Consider the following 18,756-nt stretch of genomic DNA (forward strand, 5'->3'; position numbering starts at 1 on the left):
ACTTGAGTACAACCAGCCTGTTTTTTTTTTCTTAAAACAATCAGTGCTGCCAGCTAAAGTTAGCAACACTGATCATTGTACGCACTGGCAGAACACAATAACACTGCAGGAGTGATTCCCCCATCCACAGGCCAGCAGGTGAGAGGGTGTGTGGGGACAGGCTGGGGAGAGATACTAGTCAGTGGCTGGGTAGGCACTGGTAGTATCAGAGCCAGATACACACAGGTTACATACGCCACGATCGTTAGAGCGAGAACAATAATTCTAGTACTAGACCTTCTCATATAACTTAAAAAAAAATTAAAACATCGTTTAGGATACCAAAAAAAAAAATCGTGCTAACAAGTGTTTTTGTTAATGAATGAAACAGTTTTTTTCCAAAAAAACATGTTTGAAAAATTGCTGCGCAAATACCGTGCTAGAGCTGCACAATTAATCGTTAAAGAAATTGTGATTTCGATTCAACCCCCCTCAGTCTGCTGTAGTGTGTCAGCTTGTATTTATATTGGCCGCTCTGAATGTAGCTTCTGACAGGCTGTGCAAGCAGGCCCGTATCTCCGGAACCAGAAATGATAGCCGTCCCATATTTTGACCAGTTGTGGGGTAGGTCTTTACCTGCCTACCTCCCAAATGTGGGGTTTCTGCGACCTCTGGTCATCGAGCTACAACCCCTGAAGTCGATCTTTTTTTTTTTTGGGGGGGGGGGCAAATGGGCCTATCTTGAGAAAGGGGCCTGGAGCTGCAGCTCCATCAGCCCCCTTGTTAATCCGGCCCTGAGTTTGCCCCATCAATTGCCGCCAGTTTGCCCCATCAATTCCTGCCAGTTTGCCCCATCAATTGCCACCAGTTTGCCCCATCAAATGCTGCCAGTGTCCCCCCCGCCCCACCCGGCCACTTACCTGTCTCGAGTCAGCGCATTCCTCCACGCTCCCTCTGAGTCCTCAATGTCTTCTCCCGTCCTCTTCTGCTATGATAGGCGTACAATCACAGCGCCTGTCGCTTCAGCCAATCAGGTGACAGGTAACCAGACCCGGTGCACCTGATTGGCTGAGAGACGGGTCAGTGTTAGGGAAGCGATTTATTCGATTCCCTAACACAGCACTAAGTAAACAGAGTACGCACAGCAGTGTGCCCACTGTTTAACAATTTGGAAGCCTATTAGAGTCCATGGCTCTAATCAGGCACTTCAAATACACCCCCACCGCTGTAATTAAGACGCCCGGCCCCAGACAAGGGGCTTGACACCAGAATAGGGGGGCCAGCGGCGACAATAGATATATTCATGCAATGCATGAATCTATTGTTGATTGACGGGTGCAGGAGAGAGGGGGCGGCACTCCTGTGCCCTCTATGGATGCCCCGCCACTGCTCTGCAGAGAGACCACTTCTTCCACCCAAAGAGCAAGAGTCCTTCTCTGCAGTATACTGGCAGGGGACAGGCATTTCAATGAACTGTATAACTTTGCACACCTTTTTTTTGTGATGCATATGGAATTTACAGTATTTAGCTACTTACTGGAAATTAAGTTGGCCTCAAAAAAAAAAATTCCATTTGCATAACTTATATTATACTTTCTTAGAACATATTACATTTTTTTTTGTGAAATTACCATGGCATAAGTTAGAATTTCACTTTATTCCTCTTCAGGATCGGCAGTGAGTCCTGTGGTCACCTTCACCCCAAACTGGGGGAAGATCTTCAGAGGAGAGTCTATAACAATGACGTGTGATGTGGGGATCACCAGAGGAAGACGTCTGATCTACGTCTGGTACCAGGATGGTACAAAGAGACATACAGGAAAAATCTATACCATTGGATCTGCAAACACTTGGAATAGCGGGAACTACAGATGCCGGGCCAATACAGAAAGTAGTGACACTGCCAGACTGGACGTTGTTGATGGTCAGTTCATTATCTCATATTTGGAAATGTACCAATGAATGTTTTCTTTGCTCATTCCAGACAAAAATAGAAAAATGTTATCAAAAAGCAGTTGATGAACTTTGTCCAACCCCCATGACATCCCTGACCAAATTTGGTAAGGTCCATATTTGGTCATTTACATCAACTGAAAGACCCCTGAGGAGCTCATCTCTAATGCCGCGTACACGCGGTCGGAATTTCTGATGGAAAAAGTCAGATTGGAGCTTTTCATCGGATATTCCGACCGTGTGTATGCCCCATCTGACTTTTTCCATCTGAATATCCGACTTAGATAGAGAGCAGGTTCTCTATTTTTCCGTCGGAAATTCTGACTGAGTTTTGCCCGGTCAAATGTCCGACTGTGTGTATGCGGCATAAGTCACTCTGCTATCTCTTCATATCAGCAAGATCTTTGTTCGCATATTAGCACTGCAGCACAACTGATTCACTCTTTGTGATGCTTTTCCTTCCCCAAGTCTAAGCACTGATGTTTAGGGGACTGCAAGGGGCTGATACAAAATCAAATTCGGGCTCCTACACTGATTGCCTTTAACAAATTAAAGTAGAGGTTCACCCGAAAAGTTAATTTTTAACATTAGATTAATGCTCATTTTGTCAAGGGGAATCGGGTAGTTTTTTTAAAATCTAAGCAGTACTTACCATTTTAGAGAGCGATCTTCTCCGCCGCTTCCGGGTATGGTGTTCGGGTATGGGCGTTCCTATTTGATTGACAGTCTTCCGACAGGCTTCCGACGGTCGCATACATCGCGTCACGATTTTCCGAAAGTAGCCGAACGTCGGTGCGCAGGCGCCGTATAGAGCCGCACCGACGTTCGGCTTCTTTCGGCTACTCGTGACGCGATGTATGCGACCGTCGGAAGCCTCTCGGAAGACTGTCAATCAAGAAGGAACGCCCAGACCCGAAGACCATACCCGGAAGCGGCGGAGAAGATCGCTCTCTAAAACGGTAAGTACTGCTTCGATTTTAAAAAAACTACCCGATTCCCCTTGACAAAATGAGCATTAATCTAAGGTTTAAAAAAAAAATTCGGGTGAACTCCCGCTTTAATTTATTGATATATTTATGAAAAGGTAGATGCATTTATTTGTGCCTTTTGTTAGTTGCCTGCAGTTCAGATAAAAAGATTTCAGAACCTTAATTTATCACTCTGCATCGCAACAGACCTAAAACGACCCGGTAACTAGGATAAAACATGTGAGACAGAAGAACCCTGTAAAAGAAGAAGCTGAATACTTAGCTGTTGCAGAGATACCACTGCTCTCCAACTCTTCCGAGGGTGTCCGGTAGTGACTTTTGCTGCACTCTAGTGTTCCCTCTGCTGGTAATAAAACACATAGCATCTGGCAAGTGCAACCAACCACAGTACCCAGGGGCAACGTGTTATCTAAAATACCCAGAAGAGAAAACTGGATCCATTATCTGCCAGACAGATAAGTATTTAACATTTTTGTCCTACAGAGTTCTTTAATTTTTTTTCTAGTGATGGGGACATTTTAGATACAAGCACTACAGTCCCATGTTTGCCTTATCGAGAGATGCAAAGGACACTTTTTGTCCTTTCTTTTAAAGTTGTCTCCTATCTTTTTGAACAAGGCAGGTCCTCGTCTGCCCCCTGCACCCATATTGTTGCGGTGTTGGATTGCAGCCTTGGGGCAGTCTTGGTGCCGACATCGGTCTCTTGGAGGTACCTAGGTACATGGTGGGGTGTTTGTTGGGGGAGTGGGGGCGTTGGGAGACATTATAAACCATGTCGCGCTGCCAGTTTATTATACTGAAATATATAAATGATTACATTTACAATGTATTTAACATGTTATATCTCTGCTTTTCTACGGCCATTTATACAATATTGGTTACCACTATTTTCCCTGAAGATGCCAACGTTTGGCGAAACATGTAGGGACTATTGACCTGTAACCTCAGTAGGCCTTTAATACCTTGGCCAGTATTAAATAGTATATTATTGCTCTTCTGTTCTTATGCACCCATAATTGTATTGTATGTAATACATATTTTTGTAATAAAATAATTCAACTTTTTAGGTACTATTTGTAATTTCTATTGTTCAGGCACCATTATAATCCCAATTCCCTATCCCCCTTCTTGTTCAGACAATGGACCCTATCACCAAAGACATCATTGCTCCTCTTCTCTGGCTCCTCCTGTCAGGTAGGGTAGAGCCCAGGTAGCAGGAAAGGTCAATAAAGGATGGAATAGGTGAAGACGGGATCTCAGCTCAGTTGAATGTACTCTACAGGGTGCTGTTTTGTGCCTCACCTAAATACATAAAGGCACTGTGCCCAGGGAAGCTGCCCCTCCTAGTCCCAGCCCTGGCTATACTACAAATATACTTGGTTGTGGAGGCAATGCTATGTCTGTCTTATAACCCTCATATTCTCATGTGATGTGTCTCTGTGTTCCAGATGAGGTGATCCTGCGGGTTCCTCTCTATGTATATGAAGGAGATGATCTGACTCTGAGATGTCACCATCGTTCTGGCTACTTGGGAAAATTTTCAAGTTTCTATAAGGACAATGTTGTTATTCAAAGCTGGACCGACACACCTGAATATCATGTAGGAATTGCAAACACAATGAGCATTGGGAAATACAAATGTATAAAGGGAGTAACTTGGAACACATATGAATATTCCAAAGCTGAAATTTTTCTCTCCATAAAAAGTAAGTCATAGAATGTTTGTGTAGCACTACCCCCGAAGGAGCTGCTGGTTTGTATTGGGTGGCATGTTACCTCTAATGCCCTGTACACACCATAGGTTAGTCTGATGAAAACGGTCTGATGGATTTTTCCATCAGTTATCCGATGAAGCTGACTGACACACCATCAGTTAAAAAAACGATCGTGTCAGAACGCGGTGACATAAAACACAACGACGTGCTGACATAAAGGAAGTTCAATGCTTCCAAGCATGCGTCGACTTGATTCTGAGCATGCATGTTTTTTTAAGCGATGGACGTACCTACAGACGATCGTTTTTTTTCTATAGGTTTTTTATCCATCAGATAATTTTAAAACAAGTTCCTATTTTTTTAACCTATGGACAAATAACCGATGGGGCCCACACACGATCGGTTTGGTCTGATGAAAACAGGCCATCAGACCGTTTTTATCAGACTAAACTATTGTCAGAAACCGTTAAGGTAAGTACTCACCGAGGCCGAGATGCCGAGGGCGGCTACCTTTGCGACTCTGTGCACCTCACTCCCTGGATGTGGAGACAGCAAGGAGGGGCACAAAGAGGCACCGGCTACCAGCAGCAGGAGATGGTTTGATGGTAGATCCCTGAAAAAGTGGTTCCGAGACACAAGCAAAGCTGTGGCAGGTGCAGACAGTGATGCAGGTGTAAACAGAGTCCACGGGGCTGGGAGCCCGTTCAGGTCAGAACAAAAGCAGATCCAGGAAACGAGCCAGTGGTCAGGGGTTACAGCAGGTAGGAAGTCCAATAAGCAAGCCAGTGGTCAAATAGGGTAGAGACGGCAGCGGGTCCAATGAAACAAGCCAAGGGTCAAGTGCAGGAGAAGGCGGAGAATAGTCAGGTCCAATCCGAGTCAAACAGATCAAGGTTTCAGGTACTTCAAAGGTTTTTCAAACAGGAAAAGCTGACAACAAACCAGCAACCACCATATGTCTGAGGCTGGTTTAAAAAGGCCGGGTTGCGCCCTGATTGGTGGACGCGCGTGCCCACGCCGTAGAACAGAACCACGCTGGAACGCAGAGGCGCGCGCCGCGCACGGGCACGCGCATGCGCGGTAGCGCTAATCGGCTACTGAGTCCCTGACACCTATCGTGTGTATGCAGCATAATACTCCGCCGTCTAGGGTGCTTGAGAGCTGAAAAAGAATCAATGTCCACACGTTGCGTTCCTTTTTCTTTGCTTTATTTACCAAACGCGGTAAAAGAACGAACAATAGATTGAAGAGGTGGAAAAGGGTATAAGTATTGGGTTCAGGTGTAAAACGTAGTCAGAAGCACTCCTGCTTCCAGTTAGAGCTGCACGATTAATCGCGGAGAGAATCGCAATTTCGATTCTTCCCGCCCGCGATCTCCCCGTGGGATGACCCGCGATTCTTCTGTTTTCACCGCTGGTTCCACGTAACCAGCGTGGAACGCAAATGGCGCCGATATCAAAACTGACATCAGCAGCCTGCACCGCTGGATAGATGCCTGAGCTTCAAGTCTCACAGTTCTGTACAACAGTAGTTTGTATCCATGCGCCACCCAGTGGTTGCCAGCGGTACTGCTTCTGATGTATTAATCCTTCTCACAGTTCTGTACAACTGTGTGTATCCATGCGCCACCCAATGGTTGCTGGCAGTACTGCTTCTGATGTATAAAAAAAAAAAAGACCAGTGATATGTCTATAATGTTAAAGACCATATAACTCCTATGAAAAAAGCAGAATCAAAGTTTGATTCTGCTTTTTTCATAAGAGTTATATGATCTTTAACATTATAGACATATCACTGGTCTCTTTTTTTTATATATTCATATTTTTCAGATAAATCACAGGTTTATTTATTAATTTTTTTTTTGGGGGGGGGGTTCTGGCATGAATTATTGGAGAATCGTGAGAGAATCGTGATCTTTAGTCTAAGCAAAAGAATTGTGATTCTCATTTTGACCAGAATCGTGCAGCCCTACTTCCAGTCATAAACTTTTGTCGCCACTCCAGCAAGAGTGAGTATTGTGCCCCTGGGTAGGCCTCTCTCACTAGTCCTAGCAGCCAGGGCGTCACACGGAACTTTGGTAAAGCCTCTGTCACCGACCGTCCCAAAGGTGGAGATACGTTTGGTCCAGAATCCTCTCACTTTAGGATTGAGCACCCGGATCTCCTCTTAAGATAATTACTTGTGAATTCAGGAACTGACAGACGACCACTGCTCAGCCTTTCAGTATTATTGCATCCTTCAATGAACAGTTGAAGTTGATGTAGACCCAGTCTGACTACTGGGCCTACCTGGTAAATCAACGTGGTCCCGAAGCCAGGAACTCTTCGACACGCACCCCCAGCCAGGAGGGCCACACACAGGGGTGGTGGGAAGACTGCCCAGGGTGGACGTCAACGACCCAGAACCAGTGACATCTGTTCCCTAAATACTCTCCCCCAGCATGCACAGCAAGGCGATCAACCCCCTCTGATTGGCCGCTGAGAAAGAATACCCAACACACCTTGATCTGACTGCTGCCACCCTTGGCCTGGGGTGGAACCCCAGACAACAATAGTGGTCACCTGTAGTACAGCCATGGCTGGAACAGAGGCCCGAATTTGGAAACAAATCAGTAAGGCCACGTACACAAGATCGGTCCAAACCGATGAAAACGGACTGAAGTTTAGTTTCATTGGTCCAAACCGACCGTGTGTACGCCTCATTGGTCTGTTGTCCTTCGGTCCCAAAACAGAGAACTTGCTTTAAAATCGAACCGATGGACACCTGACCGATAGGTCAAAACCGATGGTTAGTACGCAAAAGCATCTGTTCCAAACCCGCGCATGCTCAGAATTAAGTTGACACATGCTTGGAAGCACTGAACTTCGGTTTTTTCAGCACATCGTGTGTTTTACGTCACTGCGTTCTGACCCGATCGGTTTTGGAAACGATGGTGTGTAGGCACATCAGACCATCAGTCTGCTTCAGCAGTGAACCAATGAAAACGGTCCGTCGGACCATTCTCATCGGATGGACTGATCGTGTGTACGCGGCCTCAGAGATAATTAATCCTCTGACTACCCTCTAAATTTAAAGCAGGGCCAGCAGAGAAAAACAGCTGCCCGCTACATTTACATATCTAAGTTTTAATATAGCCAAAAGTTTTTATTAAAGCCTTTTATGTAATTTAAAGTTTTTATGCACATATGTTTAAATCCACATTTTAGGCCTGAAGATTAGTTAAACTCCCAAGCATTATATATCTTCTGAAAGAAAACAACCTGGACAAAAATATAGTGGTAGTTAATAAAAAATTATGTCACACAATTTTAGCACAATGATTTATCAAACCCACAAAAGTTTATTTCAGTGCTCATAAACACAATATATCATGCCTTGAAAAAATATTCATATCCCTTAAAATGTTCCACATTTTGTCATGTTACAACCAAAAACGTAAATGTATTTTATTGGGATTGTATGTGATAGACCAACACAAAGTGGCACATAATTGTAAAGTGGAAGGAAAATTATAAATGGTTTTAAATTTTTGTTTACAAATAAATACCGTATTTATCGGCGTATACCGCGCACTTTTTTGCCCTGAAAATCAGGGAAAAATCGTGGGTGCGCGATATACGCCGATACCCGCTTTCCCGCGCCGAATTTGAACACTGCGCCGGCATATACCGAGCGCAGTACACTCGAGTATAGTCGGGCAGGCTCGGCTCCTCTCGCGCTCACGTCCTGGACGTACAGGACGTCCAGGACGTGAGCGCGAGAGTAGCCAAGCCTGCCCGACTATACCCGAGTGTACTGCGCTAGGTATATGCCTCCGCAGTGTTCAAACTCGGCGCAGGGATCGAGCGGGGAGGACACCGCAGAAGGACGCCGGACCCAACGAAGAGGACACCGGAAGCCGCAGACGGACGCCGGACCCGACGAAGAGGACACCGGAAGCCGCAGACGGACGCCGGACCCGACGAGGCTGCCGATAGACGCCGCGCAAGACACCAAAACTGTAAGTACTAAAATGTTTTTTTTTTACAGGAATGTCGGGTCCACTTTGGGGTGCGCGCTATACGCCGGAGCGCGCAATACCCCGATAAATACGGTATGTGAAAAGTGTGGCGTGCATTTGTATTCATCCCCCCGGAATCAATACTTTGTAGAACCCCCTTTCTCTGCAATTACAGCTGTAAGTCTTTTTGGGGATGTATCTACCAGCTTTGCACATCTAGAGGGACATTTTTTCCCATTCTTCTTTGTAAAATATCTCAAGTTCTGTCAGATTGGATGGAGAACGTTAAATATACAAGAGATTATTTACTGTTAAAGTTTGTCTGTATGATTATTTTTTAGATCTATTTGAAATTCCAGAGATAAAGGTGACCCCGTATCCGGTGGTAGAAGGTGATGAGATGACCCTGACATGTGACACTAGTCTCAGCTCTCTCAGACCGAGGACACAACTGAAATTTGCTTTTCACAAAGATGGACGGAATGTCCGAGAATTCACTTCATATAATCAGTATGGAGTTCAGTCCGCTCAGGTGAAGGACTCTGGGAAATATTCCTGTGAAGTGACAACTGCAACCAACAGTGTAAGGAAGAGGAGTCAGGAGATATTGGTCAAGATAAATGGTGAGTCAACCACAAGACCAGCCCAGGGATTGAGTTTCATTTCATAACCCCAAATTAGAAGACTCCTACCGCGTACACACGATCGGTTAAACCGATGAGAATGGTCTGATGGACCGTTCTCATCGGTCAAAACCGATCGTGTGTGGGCGCCATCGATTATTTAACCATCGGTTAAAAAAAAGCCAACTTGTTTTAAATTTAACCGATGGATTCCTAACCGATAGAACAAAACTGATCGTTTGTAGGCACGACCATCGGTTAAAAATCCACACATGCTCAGAATCTAGTCGACGCATGCTTGGAAGCATTGAACTTCGTTTTTTTCAGCACGTCGTTGTGTTTTACGTCACTGCGTTCTAACCCGATCGTTTTTTTAACCGATGGTGTGTAGGCACGACTGACCATCGGTCAGCTTCATCGGTTAACCGATGAAAATGGTCCATCGGTCCGTTCTCATCGGATGGACTGATCGTGTGTATGAGGCATTAGGGTTAAGAGGATCAGCACCGAATATCTAACTTCAAACTTTCTTAACAATTGTGCCCATTCTGAGCTCTACAAAACCAACAGATGGACAAGTCTTTTGATATGTAGGACCCTCTTACACCCTGGAGGAAGTTAGGGACCCCATGTGGCTCAGTGTACTGACATTTAACCTCAGGGTGGATCCTGGACTCTTTGTAAGGTAGGAAAATTGGGCGGAAGTCACTTTAAGACAGTCCAGCAGAGTTTATTATACAACCAAATAAACTCAGGGGGAGAGATATTAGGGCACCGGATGCCAAAGTAAAAAAATGGAGACTCCAAATATCCATTTACAGCCAATAACGAAAAAGAGCCTTTAATTGAAATCATAGCTCTGTAGTATTCAGACTGTAGAGCAGCTGCAGTTCAGCACACTGAACTCTTGGATGAGTCTGCAAGGTCCAGCAGCAGTAGCTTCCCCAAGGCTCTCAATAATGCCATCACCTTTATGGAGGACAGCAGGAAACTTCCGGCTCCAGACTTGGGCTTCTTTGTAGCACAGCACACCCTCTCCGGGCAGCAGACCAAGGAGAATAGCAACGCACAGCAACACACCCTTCCCAGGCAGAGCCTGGGAGGCAACAGAGATTTTCAAGGTCACTCACTATTATTTATACCCTTCCCCAGCACGCACCACTGGCAATGAACCTCCTAGTGGTTCACCAGGGAGATATAGATATGAGTGAGTTTGCTGTATCCCCTTACACTATTGCCAGGGGCACTCTTCAACAGCAGGCAAAAGTAAACAATAACAATATTATTAGGACAAACCAGAAGAAAGCAGAACTAAAAGTTTAGGCCTTTACTTCCACTTTAACTCTTAACCAGTCCTTTAATATTTAACCTTCAAACCCTACCACTTACAGTATATCTAAATCCAAATACAAAAGTATAATATATTGGAGCTTACAAGTCCTTAGGTGTGGATGGTTTCCAATGCAGCCACCAGCTTACCAGACATCTTTTTTTATTCAGGTTAAAGCTGAAGGTTAGTGTAACGGAATGACCCGGGACACCCAGAGACTTTGTAAGGATGAGGGGTACTCCTGTACCGGCGTCACCAAGGAGTCTTATGTCTAGGGTCACCTTATGTCCCATAGGGCCATAGGGTGACTGAGAAATTATGTCCTAAATTACAGGACAGGGGACATCACTGATAGTTCATATTGCAGGATTTTGAGATACTGCAAGATGTTGGTTAATTGTGACCAACCAGTCATTAGTGACTCATTCTATGATTAGTCCTGACTAGTGACATGCTAATTGAGTCAGGCCCCTGGAAGACCTTTCATTGTGTGATAACACTGCTTTAAGCCTATTGATGCTCAGAGGTGTGAATACCTTTTGGTCAAGCTGTATGCGAAGACAGAACGTCTGTCTAGGGATATGGATTAAGAAGAGATCATTGTGTGTGATGGTGTTTTGTTTGTTATGCTGTTAATGAACGAAGGTGCAATGATTAGATCATGATAATTATAGCCTGGCGCCGACATGTCTAGAATGTTTAGTAATTAGCTCAAATAATGTGATTGAAGCCCCACACGGTGTGATGTGTGGGTGGGGAGTTGATTGTTCCTTTAATGCCTTGTACTGTATATAAGACTGAAAGAAACCATTAAAGTTGTCATTACATTTGGAACAAGTACAGAGCTGTGTGTCTCGTCTTGATTCTGGGGAAATGGGATGTCTGATGTCTGTTGGAAGGTTGGAGTGTCGATAAGCTGTCTTGGATGGGATGGAAGGTCGTAAACGGTGGTGACCGTTACAGTTAGGTATGGCAATGTTTACATACTTACACTGGTCCAGCATGGACCAATAAAAGTATGTATGTGCCATACCTGTGGGATCCACGTTGAAGCTGAAAATGCCTGTGGTAGCCATCCATACTAAAGTGATCTTGGCCAACTTCTGTGTCCCATGCCGAGCAGCTGCCTTGCTGCATTGTAAGCACAGGAGGTTGTCCACTCAGCACAGGGCGCTATTCAGAGAACGCAATGCAAAGCATTCCTTGGTAGGAGGTACCTGGGCGGTGACATTACAATCTTCACCTCATCTAAACAGAGAATGCTTTGCATTCCTTGAGAAAATGCAAAGTGTTCTCTGAATGGCAGCTGTGCTAAGTCTCCTTCCTGTGCACTGAATGGAAATCTCAAACACTGTTATCAACTTTCCAAGCTATCATCTGTGAACTATACCACACCTTCCTTCTATGTGTCTAAGGCCTCGTACGTACAGACGGGCAAACATGTACGATGAAAACGGTCCGCCGGACCGTTTTCAGCGGACATGCCCGCCCGGAGATTTCTGTATGATGGCTGTACACACCATCATACAGAAATCCGCGCGTACACGATATGCGGTGACGAGGCCGTGCCGTCGCGGCGACGATGACGCGGCGACATGCGCGGCCCTGGCAGTTCAATGCTTCCACGCATGCGTCAAAGTCATTCGACGCATGCGAGGGATGGCGGGCGCTTGGACATGTACGGTAAGTCTGTACAGACGACCGAACATGTCCGACGGACAAGATTCTAGCGGGCATGTTTCTAAGCAAGTTTAGAAACATTTGCCCGCTCGAAAACGGTCTGGCGGGCAAATGTACGCTGGAATCCTGTCCGCTCGGCTGTACAGACGACCGAACATGTCTGCTGAAACTGGTCCGCGGACCAGTTTCAGCAAACATGTTCGGTCGTGTGTACGGGCCTAAAAGTTAACAGAAGCGCCAACACAGGATGAAACTGTGAGTGCTTGTAGTAGCGCAGTGCCGCATCCTTAACGATTAAATGTTGGAAGTGAAAAGAGTGGACTTTCTAGGCACCAATTATATAAAAATACTAATTTTATTCACACATACAAAATGTCATAAAAAAAAAAAAACACACAAACACAGTATGCTAAAAACTGCAGTATGACTACAGTAGCGGCTGAAAACTCTCCAATAGTGGTTTAGAGGATATCAAAACATGTCACCAAGAACGTTTATAACTTTACTATACAGTAGTAAAAATGTTGGCTCTACATGTTTCGCGAGGATCGCTTCTTCAGGAGATAATATATTTTTGTGTCTAAAAAATTGCACATTAGGGAACTGGAAGTGATTTGGTTATAGTAAGTGGTTAAAGCCTAGTATGGCCTTGTATTGCGCTTTAATGATAGAATGTTGTAATCTAAAGAGGGGCCCAGGATGGTACGTATAACGGTCTTGGTAAGACAGTATATCTACTCTTTGTTCCAGACTCTTTTAACCCAAACTTGAGTCTGGAGCAAAGCAGGCATCAAAGAAGGGGGTACAGAGTAACCCACCACAATTAGAGTAAAACAGGGATTGTCCCGGTAAAGAGGTCCGTGGATGGAGATGGTGCCATTAAACTTACAGGCTTTAACCACTTACTATAACCAAATCACTTCCAGTTCCCTAATATGCAATTTTTTAGACAGGAAAATATACTATCTCCTGAAGAAGCGATCCTCGCGAAACATGTAGCGCTAAACATTTTTGCTACTATAACCCATAAAGCATTAAGATAAAAAAAAAAACGTCTTCCCTTACAACTCAGAGGCGGTGTGTGAGGTCACCCCTCTCTCTCTCACCATAGATAGATTCATGCATTGCATGAATCTATCTATGGTTACCGCTGCCTTGTCGGGCGCCGGGCACCTGAATTACAGCGGTGTTTTTTTTTTGGAAGCGCCTGATTTGAGCTGCAGGCTCTAATAGGCATCCAAAATGGTGAACAGCAGGCACAATGCTGTGCGTTCGCTGTTCACTCAGCTGTGTGTTAGGAAAGCAAATGAATCACTTTCCTAAGACTGACCCACCTCTCAGTCAATCAGGTGCACAGGTCTGTTACCTATCACCTGATTGGCTGAAACATCAGGCGCTGTGATTGGACGCAGCCTATCAGGCGTCCAATCATAGGAGAGGGCGGGCGGGAGAAGAAATTGAGGTCGGGAAGACATGAATGACACTGGATATCGCCGCCGTCACCCGCTGCCCACCCGAGACAGGGTAAGTGTGGACAGTGGCAGCATTTGGGGCACAGTGGCAGCATTTGGGGAGCAGTGGCTGCATTTATTGGGCACAGTGGCTGCGTTTGATGGCACAGTGGCTGCGTTTGATGGCACAGTGGCTGCGTTTGATGGCACAGTGGCTGCGTTTGATGGCACAATGGCTGCGTTTGATGGCACAGTGGGCACCACTGGTACAACTCCTTTAACCCCAACATGTAATGCCTAAAAAAATTGAAACCTAGGCCTAATGCTAACCTAATAAACCCTCTAATCTGAGCCATATCACTAATTCACCCTTGTTGCTCTGCATAGTCACCTCACCCTGGGTCAGAAGTCCCATAGTATGTTGGTATCTCACCTCTTGTATTTGTACATTGAGCATTTATATTTTTCCTCTGGGATTTTTTTTCTCTGCAGAGCTGTTTGAAAATCCAAGAATCAGAGCAATCCGATATCCAGAGATAGAAGGAGATCTCATAACACTGATGTGTGTCACAAGTCCCAATCCGCTCAGACAGAGGACACAACTGCAGTTTGCTTTCTACAGAGATGGACGGAATGTTCAGGAATTCAGTTCATCCAATCAATATGTAGTCCAATCTGTTCAGCTGGAGGATTCTGGGAATTATTACTGTCACGGGAGAGCTTTGAATGGCAAAGTGATGAAGAGAAGTCCCTCCATCCCTATTATGATAAAAGGTGAATATGATTTATTCCGGGAACATTTCACAAATATACCTCCAGCTTTATGGTAAAAAGAAATCTGTGCAAAATTACAGACTGTCACCCAACTGTTACAATTGTTTCTGGCAGATGTCATTTAACCACTTCCTTACTGGGCACGTATACCCCTTCCTGACCAGGTGAAATTTCAGCTTCTGGCACCGCGTCGCTTTAACGGACAATTGCGCGGTCGTGCGACGTGGCTCCCAAACAAAATTGGCGTCCTTTTTTCCCCACAAATAGAGCTTTCTTTTGGTGGTATTTGATCATCTCTGCGGTTTTTATTTTTTGCGCTATAAACAAAAAAGAGCGACAATTTTGAAAAAAAATACAATATTTTTTACTTGTTGCTATAATAAATAGCCCAATTTAAAAAAAAAAAACACATTTTTTTTCTCAGTTTAGGGCGATACGTATTCTTCTACATATTTTTGGTAAAAAAAAAAAAATCGCAATAAGCGACTGGTTTGCGCAAAAGTTATAGCGCCTACAAAATAGGGGACAGAATTATTATTTTTTATTATTTTTTTTTTTACTAGAAATGGCGGCAATCTGCGATTTTTATTGGGACTGCGACATTATGGCGGACACATCTGACACTTTTGACACATTTTTGGCGCCATTCACATTTATACTGCGATCAATGCTATAAATATGCACTAATTACTGTATAAATGTGACTGGCATTGAAGGGGTTAACACTAGGGGGTGAGGAAGGGGTTAAATGTATTCCCTACATTGTGTTCTAACTGTGGGGGGAGGGGGGTGACTGGGGGAGGTGACCGATCTGTGTCCCTATGTACAAGAGACACAGATCGGTCTCCTCTCCAGAGACAGGACGCTGCCTCTGTGTAAAACGGCAATGAGAGATGATCTCATATGTTTACAAATGAGATCATCTCTCATTGGCCGCACAGATCGCATCGCAAACGGCCACTCTGATTGGCCGTTCGCAGCGATCTGTGATTGGCAGTGTCCAAGGGACACGGCCAACACAGAGTTTCCCTGGAGCGCGCGCGGGGAACGCCCAAAGGGGAGGCCGTCAATTGATGGCCTGTTGGATATTCAGATCCGCGCTGAAGCCGTCATTCGGCTATAGCGCGGATCTTAAGAGGTTAAATTACCAGAAATCTATAAGGAGGAGCAGAATTTTTTTATGAAATGCCTGTAAAATTTGACACCCTAATTAACCCCAAAACTGATAAAGTCAAAATTTTGGGATATATTTGTCAAAATTGATATTTTGTTTAAAGGGACACTAAAGGTTCATGTTTTTTTACCTTAATGCATCTTATTGGCTCGTGCCATTGGCTCGCGCTGCTGTCAATCACATCCAATGACGTGGCGTGTCGGGGGCGGGCCCGAGTGATACAGTGAGCGGCTGTAGCCACTGGCTGTATCACGGGAGCGCGCCAGCAAGAACTAACCACCATGAAAGAGAGCTCCCATGAAGGGGATTAGTTCTTGCGGGCAGGAGCCGAGACAGCCGCCGAGGGACCCCAGAAGACCAGGTTTGGGGCCACTCTGTGCAAAACAAGCTGCACAGTGGAGGTAAGTATAACATGTTTGTTATTTAAAAAAAAAAATTGCCTTTACAACCTCTTTAAACTTTCAGTTTATTGGGAAATGTTTTAATAGGTATGTAAGCAGGTGCAGTTAGCTAGTCTGCCACTAGGTGTCTCTTTTCCAGAATAATGTGTGGTAACAAAGAATAGTGTAATCAGGTGCTAGGTCCCTTTTAGCTAGAGCCCTCCTTTAGTAATGTCATGGGTGAGGCAGTGCCCTTATATAAGCAAGGTTGGGAGGAGCTTTAGTGCAGACGGGGCATGGGAGGTCAGAAGGTCAGCCAATGGTTTAATTGAGAAGAGTAAAGAGATACATGTCCAAATACAAAGTGAGAAGGACACAATACAACAGGAAGGAGAAGAATAAGATCTAGAGCAGTGGTTATCAACCTCAGTCCTCCATAGCTCCCAACTGTCCCTGATTTGAAGCAATGTCCCTCTGTCCCTCATTCCTCCTCATTTGTCCCTCATTTTGGTCTGATCTATATAGATGTATATAAAATGCACTTTTTAACCTATGAAAAAGTGTTTTCCAGCGCTAAACTGTTCATCTGATTTCTAAATTGCTGCATTTGCACATTCCAAAGTCCAATATAAAGGAATAGTAGTGGTAAAAAAAGCACTTGTGGGTTTAACCAATCTTTTTTTTGTACAATTCTCTTTTAAGGGGCGTGGCCAGGGGTGTGTCCTATGCCTGCATACTTTTACTGATAGGTGTCCCTCATTACCATCTTAAAAAGTTGGGAGGTATGGTCCTCAAGTACCCCCAACAGGCCATGGTTTGGGAATTTCTCTTAGATAAAATAGCTGTCCAAAATACCAAGCCATGGACTCTGATTTAAAGCACCTGTGCAAGATAAAGGAAAACCTGCAAACATGGCCTGATGGGGGTACTGGAGGACTGAGGTTGAGAACAACTACTACCCTATAGGATCTGGAAGGAATTTACCCAAGCCAGGGGTCGCTGTAGTGATCCTGTCTCAGAAGACTACTTGTAAGGAGCAGAGAACAGACAGCCGAAGACAAACCAGAGCCCTCTGAGTGAGTACTAATGACCACGGGAGGAGAGAGACCGAGTCATGGAAGATGGATTACTAAAAATGTAATGTGTGCTGCTTTCACATGTGACTGCTACGAGTCATCCGCTATAAGTGATTGACCAAGTGACCCCGGATAGAATGTCTGTGTGAAGTAAATGCCACCTTAGGTTAACATCAATAAAGTGCAGCAATCCTAACTTTTTGAGTGGACATTCCACCTTGGGATATGAAGGTTAGAAGGGCTCTGGCATGAAGATGGGCACAAGATGGCGAAGGGTTCAAAGCTCAAGCAGGAGGGTTGTTTTTCTAGTAGGAAGAAGTGAGGCAGAGACTTGTGCTTTGTCCAGTTTGGACCAAAGTAAGTATGCATGTGCCTTACCTGAAGGACTGCTGTGGAAGCGGAGAATCACTGTAGTAGTTGGTGTTACTACAGTTATCACCACTGTGTTTGAGGTCCTGTACCAAGCAGCTGCTCTGATGCATAGTAAACACAAGAGGGCGCCATTTACACAACATTTTAGATTTTACTCAATGAATGCAAGGCATTCTCAGATTGGATGAGGTGGAGACCATGATGTCACAGTCCCTCCTCTCATCCAATCATAGAACGCCTTGCATTATTTGAGAAAGTGTCCTCTAAATGTCTTCTGTGCCAGGTAAGCAAACCCCTGTATTCACTATGCAGCAGGGCACAGGACACAGAGGACAGTAGCGATCATTGTAGTAGTGGTGACTACTACACAGATTCTGTGCTTCCACAGTGGTCGCACAGGTATGGCATGTGCATAAATACTTCCATTATTCCAAGCTGGACCAATGAAACCATGCAATAAAATCCATACCTGGAGTTAGGCTTTAATTGGAGATGAATTTCAACAAAATTTCACAGAATTTTTTTTTTTTGCTTGCAAATAAGATTTTTTTTAATTACTTATTTTTTTTTAGAACTGTTTTTCACCCCGGTGTTAAATGTAAGCACATTGGAAGTCTTAGAAGGTGACACCATGACCATGAAGTGTGACACGAGTCTCAGTCCGCCCAGACAGAGGACAGAACTGCACTTTGCTTTCTACAGAGATGGACGGAATGTTCAGAACTTCAATTCATCCGATCAATACGGAGTCCAGTCCACCGAGCTGGAGGATTCTGGGAATTATTCCTGTGAAGTGAGATCTGCATCCAACATTTCTAAGAAGAGTGAGGCTGTCTTTGTCCAGATAAGAGGTAATTTGTTTCACCGTCAGTTAACCTACATAAGTACCGTGGCCCAGATTCAAGAAGCAATTGCGCCTGTGTAACCATAGGTTACACAGCGCAATTGCTTACTTGCCCCGGCGTAACGAATGCTCCTGATTCAGGAACATCGTAACGCCGACTGCAGCCTAAAATCTGCGTGGCATAAGGCTCTTATGCCACGCATATCTTAGGCTGCATTCTTGCGATGCCCGCTAGGGGGCGCTCCCATTGTGCTCAGTGTATAGTATGCAAATTGCATACTAACACCGGTTCACAACGTTGCGCGAGCCCTGCGTACGCAATTTACATAGTTTGCGTACGTCGGGTTTCGCGTAAGGTTGCACATCCTAATAGCACGCGCAGCCAATGCTAAAGGATACCCGTCGTTCCCGCGTCG

At 44.9% G+C, this 18,756-nt stretch overlaps 1 protein-coding gene across 1 annotated transcript in view; it reads left to right on the plus strand.

Annotated features, from left to right (window-relative positions):
- Positions 1–18,756, plus strand: part of LOC120920116 (titin-like) — a 122,899-nt gene that overhangs the window by 11,994 nt on the left and 92,149 nt on the right. Inside the window, exons 5-8 of the mRNA XM_040332029.1 lie at positions 1,649–1,903; positions 4,370–4,627; positions 8,978–9,259; positions 18,069–18,347. Of these exons, the coding sequence (XP_040187963.1) occupies positions 1,649–1,903; positions 4,370–4,627; positions 8,978–9,259; positions 18,069–18,347 (1,074 nt within the window). The remainder of the gene's footprint in view (positions 1–1,648; positions 1,904–4,369; positions 4,628–8,977; positions 9,260–18,068; positions 18,348–18,756) is intronic.

Source organism: Rana temporaria, chromosome 13, assembly GCF_905171775.1.
Source record: "Rana temporaria chromosome 13, aRanTem1.1, whole genome shotgun sequence".
NCBI lineage: Eukaryota > Metazoa > Chordata > Amphibia > Anura > Ranidae > Rana > Rana temporaria.